At 39.6% G+C, this 15,431-nt stretch overlaps 1 protein-coding gene across 2 annotated transcripts; it reads right to left on the bottom strand.

The window, feature by feature from the left end:
- Window positions 1-5,185: 5,185 nt before the first annotated feature.
- LOC139558616 (putative nuclease HARBI1) lies at window positions 5,186-8,914 on the bottom strand. Of its 2 annotated transcripts, XM_071373855.1 has the most exons (10): window positions 8,158-8,914; window positions 7,894-8,070; window positions 7,742-7,803; window positions 7,573-7,659; window positions 7,202-7,485; window positions 7,087-7,122; window positions 6,434-6,988; window positions 6,249-6,364; window positions 6,051-6,152; window positions 5,186-5,956 (listed from the first exon to the last, which is right to left on the bottom strand). In XM_071373855.1, exons 7-10 carry the CDS (start codon window positions 6,903-6,905, stop codon window positions 5,897-5,899), a joined length of 750 nt encoding a protein of 249 aa, XP_071229956.1. In that variant the 5' UTR covers window positions 6,906-6,988; window positions 7,087-7,122; window positions 7,202-7,485; window positions 7,573-7,659; window positions 7,742-7,803; window positions 7,894-8,070; window positions 8,158-8,914; the 3' UTR covers window positions 5,186-5,896. The 2 variants fall into 2 exon arrangements, with proteins under 2 accessions (XP_071229956.1, XP_071229957.1); XM_071373856.1 differs by having other exon boundaries at window positions 6,434-7,122; window positions 7,202-7,659.
- Window positions 8,915-15,431: the final 6,517 nt, after the last annotated feature.

The following is a 15,431-nucleotide window of genomic DNA, read 5'->3' on the forward strand; positions in this document are numbered from 1 at the left end:
GGCCGCGGGGCCAGACGGATTACCAGGACGTGTGCGTGCTCAGTCCCCTCCTGTACTCCCTGTTCACTCATGACTGCACAGCCAGGCACAACTCCAACACCATCATTAATTTTGCTGATGACACATCAGTGGTAGGCCTGATCACCGACAACGATGAGACAGACTATAGGGAGGAGGTCAGAGACCTGACCGTGTGGTGCAAGGACAACAACCTCTCCCTCAACGTGATCAAGTCAAAGGAGACGATTGTACAGGAAAAGGATGACTGAGCACGCCCCCATTCTCATCGACGAGGCTGTAGTGGAGCAGGTTGAGAGCTTCAAGTTCCTTGGCCTCCACATCACCAACAGGGGGCACGACAAAACCTATTCCCCCTCAGGAGACTGAAAAGATTTGGAATGGGTCCTCAGATCCTCAAAAGATTTTACAGCTGCAACATCGAGAGCATCCTGATGGGTTGCATCACTGCCTGGTATGGCAACTGCTTGGCCTCCGACCGCAAGGCACTACAGAGGTTGTGCGTACGGCCCAGTACACCTCTATACCAGGCGGTGTCAGAGGAAGGCCCTAAAAATTGTCAAAGACTCCACCCAGACTGTTCTCTCTGCTACCGCACGGCAAGCGGTACCGGAGCGCCAAGCCTAGGTCCAAGAGGCTTCTAAACAGCTTCTACCCCCAAGTCATAAGACTCCTGAACAGCTAATCAAATGGCTACCCAGACTATTTGCACCCCCCCACGCTGCTGCTACTCTCATCATCGATGCATAACCACTTTAATAACCCTACCTGCATGTACATAATTACCTCAACTACCTCGACACCGGTGCCCCCGCACATTGACATATTGACTCTGAACCGGTACCCCTGTATATAGCCCCGCTATTGTCATTTACTGCTGCTCTTTAATAATTTTTTTATGGGGGGGTATTTTCTTAAAACTGCATTATTGGTTAATTAAGGGCTTGTAAGTAAGCATTTCACTGTAAGGTCTACTACACCTGTTGGATTCGGCGCATGTGACAAACCAAATTGGATTTAATTTTATAACGGGATTTGACATATTTTTATCTGTGGCCAATGACGTTGAGCCTTCTTGGATGGGCACTTCTAATGTAACTCTATGGCAGCACCCAAGGGGCTTGAATTTTCGAGCTCTACCTGCAGATTTTGCGGTGACATTGTGTCCCCGTGAGTGACAGAACACTGAGCCAATCACGGCGCAACTAGAGAACATTACCAACCCCTACGCTCCGTATTTTCTGCTGGCTGCCCAACAACCACAGAAAGCACTGAGCTAGGCTTAAACACCTGTATTTTGGAGCTGCCTTACTCAAGAAACCATGTTTGTATGGGGCTTTATTAACTCAATAAAATGTTTGTTTTTTACATTGTTTGCAAACTGATATGTGACAGGTACTAATGCCAAAATAACATGCAAAACAGGCCCCACCTGCCCTGAATGACAGGTCGCCACTGCAATAGGCCTAAGGTTACATATAGACAGTACATATAGGCCTAAGGTTACATATAGACATTACATATAGGCCTAAGGTTACATATAGACATTACATATAGGCCTAAGGTTACAAATAGACATTACATATAGGCCTAAGGTTACATATAGACATTACATATAGGCCTAAGGTTACATATATACATTACATATAGGCCTAAGGTTACATATAGACATTACATATAGGCCTAAGGTTACATATAGACAGTACATATAGGCCTAGGATTACATATAGACATTACATATAGGCCTAAGGTTACATATAGACATTACATATAGGCCTAAGGTTACATATAGACAGTACATATAGGCCTAAGGTTACATATAGACAGTACATATAGGCCTAGGATTACATATAGACAGTACATATAGGCGTAAGGTTACATATAGACATTACATATAGGCCTAAGGTTACATATAGGCCTAAGGTTACATATAGACATTACATATAGGCCTAGGATTACATATAGACATTACATATAGGCCTAAGGTTACATATAGACATTACATATAGGCCTAAGGTTACATATAGACATTACATATAGGCCTAAGGTTACATATAGACATTACATATAGGCCTAAGGTTACATATAGACATTACATATAGGCCTAAGGTTACATATAGACAGTACATATAGGCATAGGATTACATATCGACAGTACATATAGGCCTACGGTTACATATAGACAGTACATATAGGCCTAGGATTACATATAGACAGTACATATAGGCCTAGGATTACATATAGGCCTACGGTTACATATAGACAGTACATATAGGCCTAGGATTACATATAGACAGTACATATAGGCCTAGGATTACATATAGACAGTACATATAGGCCTACGGTTACATATAGACAGTACATATAGGCCTAGGATTACATATAGACAGTACATATAGGCCTAGGATTACATATAGACAGTACATATAGGCCTAGGATTACATATAGACATTACATATAGGCCTAAGGTTACATATAGACATTACATATAGGCCTAGGATTACATATAGACAGTACATATAGGCCTAGGATTACATATAGACAGTACATTTAGGCCTAGGATTACATATAGACAGTACATATAGGCCTAGGATTACATATAGACATTACATATAGGCCTAAGGTTACATATAGACATTACATATAGGCCTAAGGTTACATATAGACATTACATATAGGCCTAAGGTTACATATAGACAGTACATATAGGCCTAGGATTACATATAGACATTACATATAGGCCTAAGGTTACATATAGACATTACATATAGGCCTAAGGTTACATATAGACAGTACATATAGGCCTAGGATTACATATAGACAGTACATATAGGCCTAAGGTTACATATAGACATTACATATAGGCCTAAGGTTACATATAGACATTACATATAGGCCTAAGGTTACATATAGACATTACATATAGGCCTAAGGTTACATATAGACAGTACATATAGACAGTACATATAGGCCTAGGGTTTTATTCCACATCTCCATTTCAACCAGTGCATTTAATGTTTGGATTTGATTTTGTCCTATTCTTTAACCACTCATTCTTGGTTGAGATGGAGACGTGAATTCAACATATCAATTATTAATTTGTAGACAAACTGGAATTAAAAAGTCAGACAAAGTCACTAAGTCATCTCCTTCAAATGTTGATATTTGGTTGCATTGTCAACACAATTCCATATGATTTTTGTAACACAGTAAGTAGCCTAAAGTTAAAGCTATCTTACAAACTAATATAACAGTTTGTATTCAACCTTAAAATGAGTAACTTATCCATAGCCACATTTTGAGGTTACTGTACCTATAAAAGTATTATTATGTAATCTTAGAAAGCGTGCATGTTCAAGGTAGCATGCAAAGGTCGCAGGTCTGTGGAGACCTTCACAATATAAATATCTGTGCAGAATCTCGAACAGCATTGATCAAACTTGCACTATAATGTAATCTCAACTACAATCCAGGTCGTTTAGTTATGCTATTCGATGAAGCTTTCGTAAAATGATTTCTCGCTGATATGAAAGACCAGGTCTTTATGCTTCCAATACCGTACCGCAAGAGACAAGTGTTAACGTTCAGATTGCGTGTCGGGGATCTTGACAAAAGACAACCTGGTCTCAGAGCATATTTCAGGATGCTCATTTAGTATAAAATGTTATGTTTCGTATGGTATGTATTAATTAGTTTATGTCATCACCCATTTCGTATGATATGTTATGAATTACAATTTGTATTTTATGTTACGAATTTGCTAAACTTACAATATGTTAAGAATTTGCTAAACATATGATATGTTATGAATTCTAGCTAGGTGATTAACGTTAGCTAGGCTAGGGGTTAGGGTTAAGTTTAGGTGTTAGGTTAAAGGGTTCAGTTTAGGGCTAGGGGAAGGGTGAGCAAAAAAAATTTAGGTTAGGGTTTGGAGAGGGGTTAGCTAACATGCAGCTAAGTAGTTGCAAAGTAGCAAAAAGTAGTAAGTAGTTGAAAAGTTGCTAATTAGCTACAATGCTAAAGTTGTCCATGATGAGATTCAAACACACAACATTTGGGTTGCTAGACGTTCGCGTTAAACAACCAACCATCCTACTTTCAACCATCTGTCCTATGTAACCATATCAAACAAAACATACAGTATCATACTAATTTGAGTATCCCGGATTTACATGTACTATGTTACGTCTGGTCAATGAGACCAGACTGCTACATTAGACACCTTGAAATGCTTACTTACAAGCCTTTAACCAACAACGCAATTTTAAGAAAAAAATAAGTGTTAATTAAAAACAAAATCTAAAACATTTGACGAGTAGGCGGCCAGTATGTTGTAATAAACTTTTGTGAAATATATACGGAATATATTTACAAAATAATACATATAGCAGCAGTCAGCATTATACATCAGGACGAACAACTGCACGCATTTCGACTACTGGGGCCTGTTGCACAAAACTAGGATAAGGGATTAAGCCAGGATATCTTGGTGATCCTGGCTCAATTGATCCGTAATCCGGTTGCACTAAAGATGGATAGGGGGCAGGAGGATATGTTATGGTATAAATTACCATGGAGATTTATTCTGTGGAGCTAGCCTGCTCCAGACCAGGCTAAATTCCAGGATCTATTTAATCTCATCCCTAATGTCAGTCAGCAGTCACCACAAATGGAAACCAATAGTTATTTCACTGCTCACTATACATTGTTATCACATATAACTAGACCCACTGTTATTATTTAAACGTTTGTGATCATTAATTTCAATGATTTTGGATAAAAAATGATTTTTAGATGATGTTGCTATCATTAGATAATTTACAGTTTCCCATAGACTATAAGGCTATATATAAAATGATAGAATATTAGGGCCACAGAGGGGAAAAAAACACAAGTCATAATATTGTAACCAGTTGTTTTAAAGGAGGACAGTTGTTAAAATGACAGATGTGGGGCATTTCGTGAAATTGTACTTCAGTATGGTTTCATAAACAAAGACATGCTGATGTGCCAGAATATTAAGTATCACATTGTCATAAGTATCAAAACTGTAAAAACAATATGTAGCTTTTCTGCAGAAAGAACCAGCCTCATAAATTTATGACTTTATCCTTTTTCTTCAGTGTGGCCCTAGTACTCTGTCATATAAACAAATACACATTCCATATGAATATAAAAACACAATGTGTAACATTATGTTCCTTTATTGAATAAGGACAAAACAAAGCAGGTAAACCATCAGCTCCTTTCGAAACTGAAGTCACAGTGACTACAAGATGGAAAGCACAGAATCCAAGCATATTATACAAAATGATACATACACATTCAAAGGTCTGTATATAACACACCCTGCATGTCTGCACACTAAAATAAATGCAGGACAAATCCATACACATCAACTGAACAGACAAATGAATGGATGCAGTAGCCTCCCTGCAGCCTTGTATTACACACAGTATACCGCACAAACATCATAAGAGGCCAAATTCGTCAAAAAACGAACCCAAAAAAACCCAAATTCCTCTGCCACCGCAGGACATATTTAACCAAAATTGAAAGCACACATACTAACTAAAATAATTCAACACATATTGGTCCCTCAGCAGCCGACCACTGTCGTCATCAGGGAAGATTGCCGGATTGTCCCAGTCCATGGCTGGTGGCACTCTGGGGGCCCTCTCCTTCCTCAGGCAGGCCACATTGTGGAGGACAGCACAAGCCACAGTAATATCACATGCCCTAACAGGGCTGACCCTTAATTTGTGAAGGCAGTGAAAGCGTGCCTTCAGGAGGCCAAAGGTCATTTCAACTCTGGCCCTGGTCCTGGCATGGGCATGGTTGTAGGCCTGCTGTGCTTCCTGGGGGTCTGTGAAAGGTGTCAGGAGAAAAGGCTGGCAGCCATACCCCCTGTCTCCCAGCAACACACCAGAGAATTCACCTGTCAACACAAAATCTCATCATTACTACCTCATAAACACAGTGATATTCTTGACACAGCCATGATGGTTATAAATAGGGGTTGTGTGGCTTACCTTGTGATAGATTTCAGAGGCCCGAAAGATTCTGGAGTCATGGACTGAGCCAGGCCATTTTGCCACAACATTGCTGATCACACAGTCAGCATTGCAGACCATCTGAAATCATAAGATGAGGAATATTACACCAATCAATGCACATCACTGGCAATGCAGAGTGTTCGTCAATGGACAATATCAAAAAGTTATGTTCACCTGAACATTAATGCTGTGAAAGGATTTCCTATTCACAAAATCGGCCTCATGGGCACCTGAGGGGGCTTTTATCCTTATGTGTGTGCAGTCCACTGCACCAATGACATTGGGGAAACCTGTCACACAAAGTAATGAGTATCCTACTATGTGTTAACAGTTGTCCTGTAATTTGTAGATCCTCTTACCTGCAATCCTATAGAACTCCTCTTTGATGTCACAGAGTCTTCTGTGGCCAGGGAAGGAGATGAAGACATCTGCTAATGCTTTGATAGCCAGACACACACTCCTTATTGTGCGGCAAATTGTGGCCTTGTTCAGCTGTTCTGCATCCCCCACTGAGTACAGGAAGGCTCCACTAGCAAAAAAGCGCAAGGCCACACAAACCATTTGCTCCACACTCAGTGCATGGCTCCGTGCAGTGCGGTGCTTAATCCTGGGACCCAGTAGTCTGCATAGATACCTGATGCCATCTGCAGAAAACCTGTATCTTTCATATAGATGGTCATCAGGGAAGGCCAGTGGGTCCAACCGGTCCCTGAAGACCCTTTCTCGCCTGAAGGCTCTCCTCAGCACAAGTGCTTCTTCATCCACCACATCTCGCACGAATGGGCATGCCATTGTCAGAGCAGAAAGGAACACACAATTTTGGGCCTTCATATAGGCTAGTGGCCACACCTGGTGCTGGGGGGGTGGGCAAAAGAGGGCGATGCCTTATAACGATGACTTGGTTGTACTGATTGCTGGGAAAATAAAAAAAACCTTAGAAAGATGCCACCGTCCTGTGTGCTCACAATAAGAGCTCATATGTCATGGCTCACTTGACTTTACGAGAATATACCTAATTTTTATTTTGAGCTGTGTCATCTTCTTGGAGCTGGGGGAGGAAAGAAAAATAATGATTAATACATTTGTGTTACAGTTAGCATACAGTGTACATTGAAGGCATATCTCACCTCCCTCTCAAGTTTTTTTATTTCAAGGTCCAGTTTCCTAATTGTCCTCTTTTTTATTTCGGACTCCAGTGCAAGATTTTCCATCTTTTTCTTCTTGTACTGAATGTCTATGTCTGCCAGTTCTATTTGGCGCCGGAGGTGGTTGCCATACAACTTTCTGATAGCTTGTGAGCTCTGTGAACACAATACAATTAGCGCAGCTGGAATTTGGCAGGATGTGGTGTCCTTTTATTAATACGCACTATGTTGCCAGGCTGGTTTTCCCACTGTATAGCATCTGGGTCCTGTAAAAGAAATTAGATTTTTTGATTTTGATGAGGACTCCTCACCATTGTAGAGTAAATAGTACTTTCACAGTCTTAACATGATACCTCATGCCTTCTGGAATCCAGAGAGATGGTCTCCTCCTCATCATCGTCTCCATCATGTGCTGTTGCTGCTGCACTGGGGCCTTCACCCTATCACATTTAATCGGATTCATATTGAAGCTAGTAGACAAGACATGCCAGGCCTACAGTATGCCTTTGATGGAGTACTCACTGGATCAGCATCGTCTGGTGCTTGTGCTGGTGGCTCTAACAGGAACACAGTGCTGCCAGACACTGCAAGGCAATAGGTAAACCAAAGTCAGACAGTCCAAATTGATTCAATATGAATGTGGTTGTATCCCATGTAGAGATGGAAGGACATACCTTGAATGAAGCGGGTGGCATCTTGGGAGGAACCTATGCTCGTCTCTTTCCCCCCAGGGATCCCCTCTAAGACGGGCCTGCCTTTATTTAGCTCCAAGGCCATGTCCTCTGCTGGGGTAAGGTCAGCCTTTGGTGACCCACCACCCGTGCCTTGTCTGTGGGTATTCTTTTTCACTGCTAAAACAGTACAGACAATGTGTGAGCAGGCACCTTCTGGGTACAATATATGCTTGTGCTTTGTTAAATATTAGTCAGGGACCATACCATTCTGCAGAATGTTCTTGTATTTGATTTTGACCTGCTGCCATGTCCGTTTTGGCCCGTTCATGTTTAATCCACACACACACACACACACACACACACACACACACACATTTAATGGAGTCACACTGCAAAAAATTACTTGGTATTTTTGTCTTGTTTTCAGTAAAAATATCAAAAAATTTATCATAGCTTTATACAGTGTGATGGAGTTACTTTACACAATTTCACTCATATCTGCAGTGCATTTCAATTAAAAATTTAACCGTTTCATAATTACAGTACAACTGCATTTTTGGAGATGTGAATTAAATATTTGAATTGTAATTGTGATGTTTCAGCGGAGCGGTGAGTGTGTAATTGTGCACTACTTACGCATTCAGGCGGTCTGCAATACTTTGCCACGCTTTTTCTCTTTGCTTTATCACTGTGGCGGTGTTGCCTTTCTTCTTAATTATATCTTTTACCTCCTCGTATGCCTCCATGAGGATTTGTGCTTCCGACGGGGAAAAGTACGCGGCTCTAGTTGCCATGGTAAATCAGTTAATCTGTGATCTGTGGCGGGGTCTATTTGAGTGAGCCGTGAGCGCGCACCTATCCAGGATTGGTTTCACCTGGCTTAATGAATCCGTGTCTGCTCATCCTGGCTTGGTCTTTGTGCAACCAATTAAGCCTGGACGCACATGTTTTGGCTTCATTGAGCTCAGCTGAGTCATTTATCCCGGATGTCTTAATTCTACTTTTGTGCAACAGGCCCCTGGAGTCTTCCTCAGGCAGCGTTGTAGACGGAAGCTGACGTGGCGGGGGCAAGTAAATGTCGCATGTCAGGAAAATAAACTATATACAAAACATAAATACAACATGATCACGTCAATGTATAGAGGCAACATGAAAGATAAATACAACATGAAAATTAACGCACAGGGATGTATACAACGTAAGTGCGTAAAGGATAATCTATCACAGTTTTGCGCGTAAAAGACAATACATGCACTTGTGCATCAAACACGTTCTATAAAAAAACAATACGCACACCATGGCGATTATTAAAAACTCAGAGGAACAAGGGAAATACAGAGTTCATATACTAGTCAGTCTAAGAAGGTCTACTGCAGTCTAATGCTCATTTAATCCGTGGGGAGTGACAGTATCTAGGAGGCGCATGAGGCTGATGAGGGGAGAACGGCTCATAATAATGGCCGGAAATGAGCAAATGGAATGGCATCAAACACCTGGAAACCATATGTTTGATGTATTTGATACCATTCCACCGATTCCACTGCAATCATTAACACAAGCCAGTTCTTCCCAATTAAGTTGCCACCAACCTCCTGTGCTAGGAGGTGGATCCATTTAGCCTCTTTTTGTAGCAGGAAACGGTCTATATGTATTATTTTGTAAATATATTATGTTAATAGTTTACTAAAGTTTATTGCAACATACTGGCCGCATACTTGTTTTCTTTCTCCTATTAATGTTTTTCTATAGTATTTTTTGCTCATCTTTATCAAGGGTGCCAATAATTCTGGACCTGACTGTATGTTTTGATTATAAATTAACTAAACCATAGCCTGACAGAGCAGTTGTATTGATACATTCTAAATTGAATCAAATAAAAACCTCCCCTCCTAATTTCATTAGAATCTATAGAGATTTTCCACTTTGTATTCCCCTGACTCAGAGGAGCTAGCTGTGTTTCTCTGTGTGCAAACAATCAATCACAGGAGATGGCGAGTGGATTACAGTCGACTGTCTGTGTACATGTGCTCTTAGGCCACAGAGGAAATAGAATTCCTGGGCATATTGAAACGGACACCACACCGGATTGCTCAATGACAGGGTTTATGATGACTGGTATGTGTAATGTAATGGAACTGAGAGTCATGATCAAGGGCGCAACCCATGTGGTGACACTGCATCTAGTAGGTGGTGAATGTCTTGTTTGTGTAAGGTCAATGCATTTTGATAGTCTGTACATGAGAGCTTTCCTTTGCTATACTTTTCGATCTTGATATGCCGATAGAACTACATGCTGTTCATTTGTGCTTGAGGTTTGCTCATTCTGTTCAAATGTGATTAAAAGGAAAACAGGAATTTACAGGGATGATATAAGTTGAATGGTGTTGTTGGAGCTAAGAGAAATTACTTACATTTGTAGACAGGTGAAAACTCATTGAAGATAAACTTGTGTTTGGCATTAGTGCTACAATGGTTTAAATTAAAGGGAAAGAGTCATGTACTCTGAAAGACTAATTGCACATTCTTGGCTGCAATGAAATACAAACAAAATTGATTCTGTGCTCTTATCTTGTTTTCACTATGTGACTTAGATCATCGTAAATAGACATTTAATAAAGCATTGGAGGGGGGGGGGGATAATTATGAGATCTTGTGTTTTCAGAACATCGAAATCAGTAGAGTGTTTTTAATAAATATTTTCATTGCTGGAAAATAAAATAAAGAAACAGATTATGATGATACTGTAATATGGAGAATTTACACTGCATGTATAATGGTCTGGTTAGGTAACATTTACCATGAAGAGCAATGTATCAGCAATGCTATGTTACTGTACTGTCATCGTGACTTAACGTTTCAACTAGTAGTACTACTGGCAGTAGTTTATCCTGTAGGAGAATGTGAATGTCCCAGTACTGTGGTAAAGCAAATTGACTAGTTGATTTAAAAAGGTTGATAGACCTTCAATCATTTTGAATTGTAATAGGAGATGTGTAGTAGCTACACTACCGTATTCTTCATGCACACAAGCTGTACTCACTGCACCTGTGCTCTGACTGAACAAATAATGGAACCACTTAGCTACACTGCTAACCTCATGTGATGATATGTCAACTTTTACATTATGAACATGTGCTCCTGTAACACAAAATACACAGATGGGACATCATCAAATGTAAGCGGCTGCATATATTTTCAAAACATTGCAAATTTCAAAATGCTGGACGTGGCCTGGCCAGGCTAGACTATAGGCCTACAGTATCATCACACCATTCGCTAATCATCAGTCGAGCCCTACGATAAACATATTTTTTCCCCCTCAGTTTTTAAGCTTGCCCTCCCCCACCTTCCCCTCAGCAACCAGTTCAGTTTCCATCTCTGCTCTTTGTGGCTGCAGTGGTTTATTTTGCAACATTAAGGAGAACCCAGTGCAACATCCATGCATTCTGAAGTCACTGACACCCACAGGGTTACACTGCTGTCCAAGCTGTCTCACGAAGCGCTCTGTACCAGTAATGGTGGCTGTGGTGAGGGTAAAGTGTGAGTGTGTGTGAAAGACTCACAAAGATTTGTTTGATTTTTTTTTTTTAAACAGAAAAATCATCATTCAAGATATTGCTAGTAAAATGAAACTACGTTTTTCAACCATATGAAATCCACCTCATATTTTAACTCGAAACATATTCATATGTTTGGTCTCCCATCCAGTGTTTTAACCAAGTCCTTCTTAGCTAAGATATTTGTCACTGACTACTGCCAATGTGCTATCGTGAGAATAAATGTTGAAAGATCTCGACTTAACACTAAATTGATTCACCATTGCTATCAAAGTCATTCCATAGGGTAGGCTTAACAGAGCAAATGAAATGTGACGGTACTTTATCACTCATATTCATCAATGATGCTATTTAAGCCTATATAGCATTTGCAAAGTCATCAACAGCTATTGTTTCCATTCAAACAATAATTCAACAAAAATAGACAATACAATAGGCCTAGGGTTTCAAGCTCTGATTGATTTCAAATGTAATGATATTTAGTGATGTTGAATTGTGTTTGGTTGACAACCAAACATCAACATTTGAAGGAGATGTGTCTACTGCTTGGATAGTTCCATCTGTGCCACTGACTTAGTCTGGCTTTAATTCCAGTTTGTCTACAAATTAATAATTACTATGTTGAATTCACGTCTCCATCTCATCTAAAAATCTAAGTTAAAGAATAGGACTAAATCAAATCCAACTTTATTTAAAGTGCATTTAAAGTTTGATTTTATTTAGTCCTATTCTTTAACTTTGATTTTTGGTGTAACTAACCCTGATTCAGATGACCATGCTAGATTACGGAGACATAATTTATAGATCGGCAGGTAAGGGTGCTCTCGAGCGGCTAGATGTTCTTTACCATTCGGCCATCAGATTTGCCACCAATGCTCCTTACAGGACACATCATTGCACTCTATACTCCTGTAAACTGGTCATCTCTGTATACTCGTTGCAAGACCCACTGGTTGATGCTTATTTATAAAACCCTCTTAAGCCTCACTCCCCGCTATCTGAGATATCTACTGCAGCCCTCATCCTCCACATACAACACCCATTCTGCCAGTCACATTCTGTTAAAGGTCCCCAAAGCACACACCTCTCTGGATCGCTCCTCTTTTCAGTTCGCTGCAGCTAGCGACTAGAACGAGCTGCAACAAACACTCAAACTGGACAGTTTTATCTCCATCTCTTCATTCAAAGACTCTTACAGACAGCTGTGGCTGCTTTATGTGATGTCTTGTTGTCTCTACCTTGTTGCTCTTTGTGCTGTTGTCTGTGCCCAATAATATGTGTACCATGTTTTGTGCTGCTACCATGTGTTGCTATCATGTTGCAGTTATGTTGTGTTGCTACTATGCTGTGTTGTCATGTGTTGCTGCCTTGCTATGTTGTTGTCTTAGGTCTCTCTTTATGTAGTGTTGTGTTGTCTCTCTTGTCGTGATGTGTTTTTTGTCCTATATTTATATATTTTTTTTTTCTTCTTTTTCTTCTAATCCCAGCCCCGTCCCCGCAGGAGGCCTTTTGCCTTTTGGTAGGCCGTCATTATAAATAAGAATTTTTACTTAACTGACTTGCCTAGTTAAATAAAGGTTAAATTAAAAAATTAAAAATAAACCGTAAAATGGGGCATAAACCTAACAACTTCAATTACTTATTTCTCTGATCATGGGGTAAAAAAAGATCACAAAATTCACTGGGAATATATTAAATAGGATGAAGAAACAATACTCCAAGCAACAGCTCCATACTACTTGTCAGACATAGAGAACTGATACTTTATACAGTACGTTGTTGAGGTGGGATTGGCGTGGGGTGTGGCAGGTCCATGGGTGGCTTTTGACCATTTCTTTGCATTCCTCATATCTAATTAATTGCTAGAAAAAAGTTGGGTCCAAATCAGATGTTAGGTACTATATTTATTGAATATTATATGAATCATATACATTTAAATTACCAATTTGGGTGCAATCAATTAGCCTAACTTCTCAGAGATCAAATGATATTGCAACAAAATAATGTTGCAGGAATGCTAATTGTATCCGTTTCTAACAACAGAAACAATTTCAGAACAATTTGAGATGGTGAGTGTCAAAATTCTCTTTCTTGTGCTTTTTGAGGTGGACGACCCTAATGTAACATTCAACTTTAAAATGAGTAACATATCCATTGCCACATGTTTAGGTTACTGTAACCCAGTCCTTCTCAAATAGTGGGGCGCGCCCCCATGGGGGGGGGCTCGGAGCGATGCCAGGGGGGCGCGTGTGAACCCGGGGAACATGCTTTTTTTTGCCGCAGAGAGTAGTTTTTTTTGTTGCACCGAACAAGAGCACACAGCACAGAGCAGGAGATATGAAGTGCAGATAACAAACCCTTAAGAGACACCATGGGAAAATATTTAACAGGGATGAAAAGAAAGGCGGAGAGAGACGGAGATAATGAGACAAACGTAAGTCAACTGAAAGCTAAGACGAGGAAATATGACGACGCGTATGTAGCGCTTGGCTTCACTGTGACTACGGTGGGAGACGAGGAAAGACCGGTATGTTTACTGTGTCTAAAAATGTTGGCAGTGGACAGCATGAAGCCAAATAAATTAAGGCGTCACTTAAAGACATTACACCCCAATCACGCTGATAAGCCGCTTGAGTTTTTTTCAGCGAAAACGTGCCGAATATTGCCAACAATCGTCCCGCTTTGTGAATGCTACTTCAGTAAACCAGCGAGCACTGCTGGCATCATATAAGGTGGCGTACCAAATTGCTCAGTGCAAAAAAAACACTCCATAGCAGAGGAGCTGATACTGCCTGCAGCATTAGACATGGTCTCTGTCATGCTGGATGACGCAAGTGCTGCAAAAATTAAAACTATGACTTCCTCATTTAGATTTTTAAAAAATCAGCACAAATTGTTTTATTCATTTTTGTTTTATAGGTCAGTGTTTCATATATTGTGCTCCTGAGTTAATGTTGCTGATCAATTTGAATGTATTATTATTTATTGATTATATTTAATTTAATTTTTCAGTATCAAATGGTCAAAAAAAAATTACAGTTTAAATAAGGCTTGATTTATTTTATTTTTTTCAGGCAAATTGATGCACTTTAAGTCTTTTCTGTTACAGACTAAAAAACAATGTTATTAAAGTTATTCTTTGTTGTAAGTTGATCTATATTTCTTTCTTTTTTCTTTTTTTGTTTTCTTTAATGTTAATAAGGATACAATGTTATGCAGAGGTGTACTTATAACAATTTTATAGACAAATTATACTATTTACAGTCGCGGCGGAGAGTTGGGGGGCGCAAAATGTTTACTTCTTCCTAGGGGGGGGTGTAACAGAAAATAATTGAGAAGCACTGCTGTAACCATACATGTATTCTTATGTAATCATATAAAGCTTGCATGTTCAAGAGAGCAGGCATAGGTTGTCGCAGGTCTGTGGAGATCTTCACAATTGCTGTAATATTCTGCGCAGAATCTCAAACGGGATTGATCACTTGCACTATGTACTTTTTATGTAATCTTAACTGAAATCCAGGTCATTTGGTTATGGTATTAGATGAAGCACAGTGATAACACATTAATCTGTTGAATAAAAAAACAAATTCCCATTTGAACTTTGCTGTTCTTTTAAATTGTTGAAAGCGTAGTGATAGACACTTGGGTGACAACTAAACCAACATTTTCAACCAGCAACTATCAGGAAATAAAATCACACTTTACACTGTTAGTTTCATAAGCTGTTGTGCAATAGGACACAAAACACAATCATTTATTTCTATTTTGAATGCACTGGGCCTTTAAAGTAAAGTCTTAAAATGTTACTTCATATGCACTGTATTTTTAATTGATCTTGTTTTCACTATGTTAAAGACTTAGATCATCGTAAATAGACATTTAATAAAGCATTTGGGGGGATAATTATGAGGTCTTGTGTTTTCAGAACATCGAAATCAGTAGAGTGTTTTTAATAAATATTTTCATGGCTGGAAAATA

Source organism: Salvelinus alpinus, chromosome 29 (genome assembly GCF_045679555.1).
Source record: "Salvelinus alpinus chromosome 29, SLU_Salpinus.1, whole genome shotgun sequence".
Taxonomy (NCBI): domain Eukaryota; kingdom Metazoa; phylum Chordata; class Actinopteri; order Salmoniformes; family Salmonidae; genus Salvelinus; species Salvelinus alpinus.

Coding starts and splice junctions, on each gene's coding strand:
- LOC139558616 (XM_071373855.1), bottom strand. CDS start 6,905: ATGAAGGCCCAAAATTGTGTGTTCCTTTCTGCTCTGACAATGGCATGC. Junction 6,153..6,248: donor TTCACAGCATTAATGTTCAG/GTGAACATAACT, acceptor TTATGATTTCAG/ATGGTCTGCAATGCTGACTG. Junction 5,957..6,050: donor CCTCTGAAATCTATCACAAG/GTAAGCCACACA, acceptor TTGTGTTGACAG/GTGAATTCTCTGGTGTGTTG.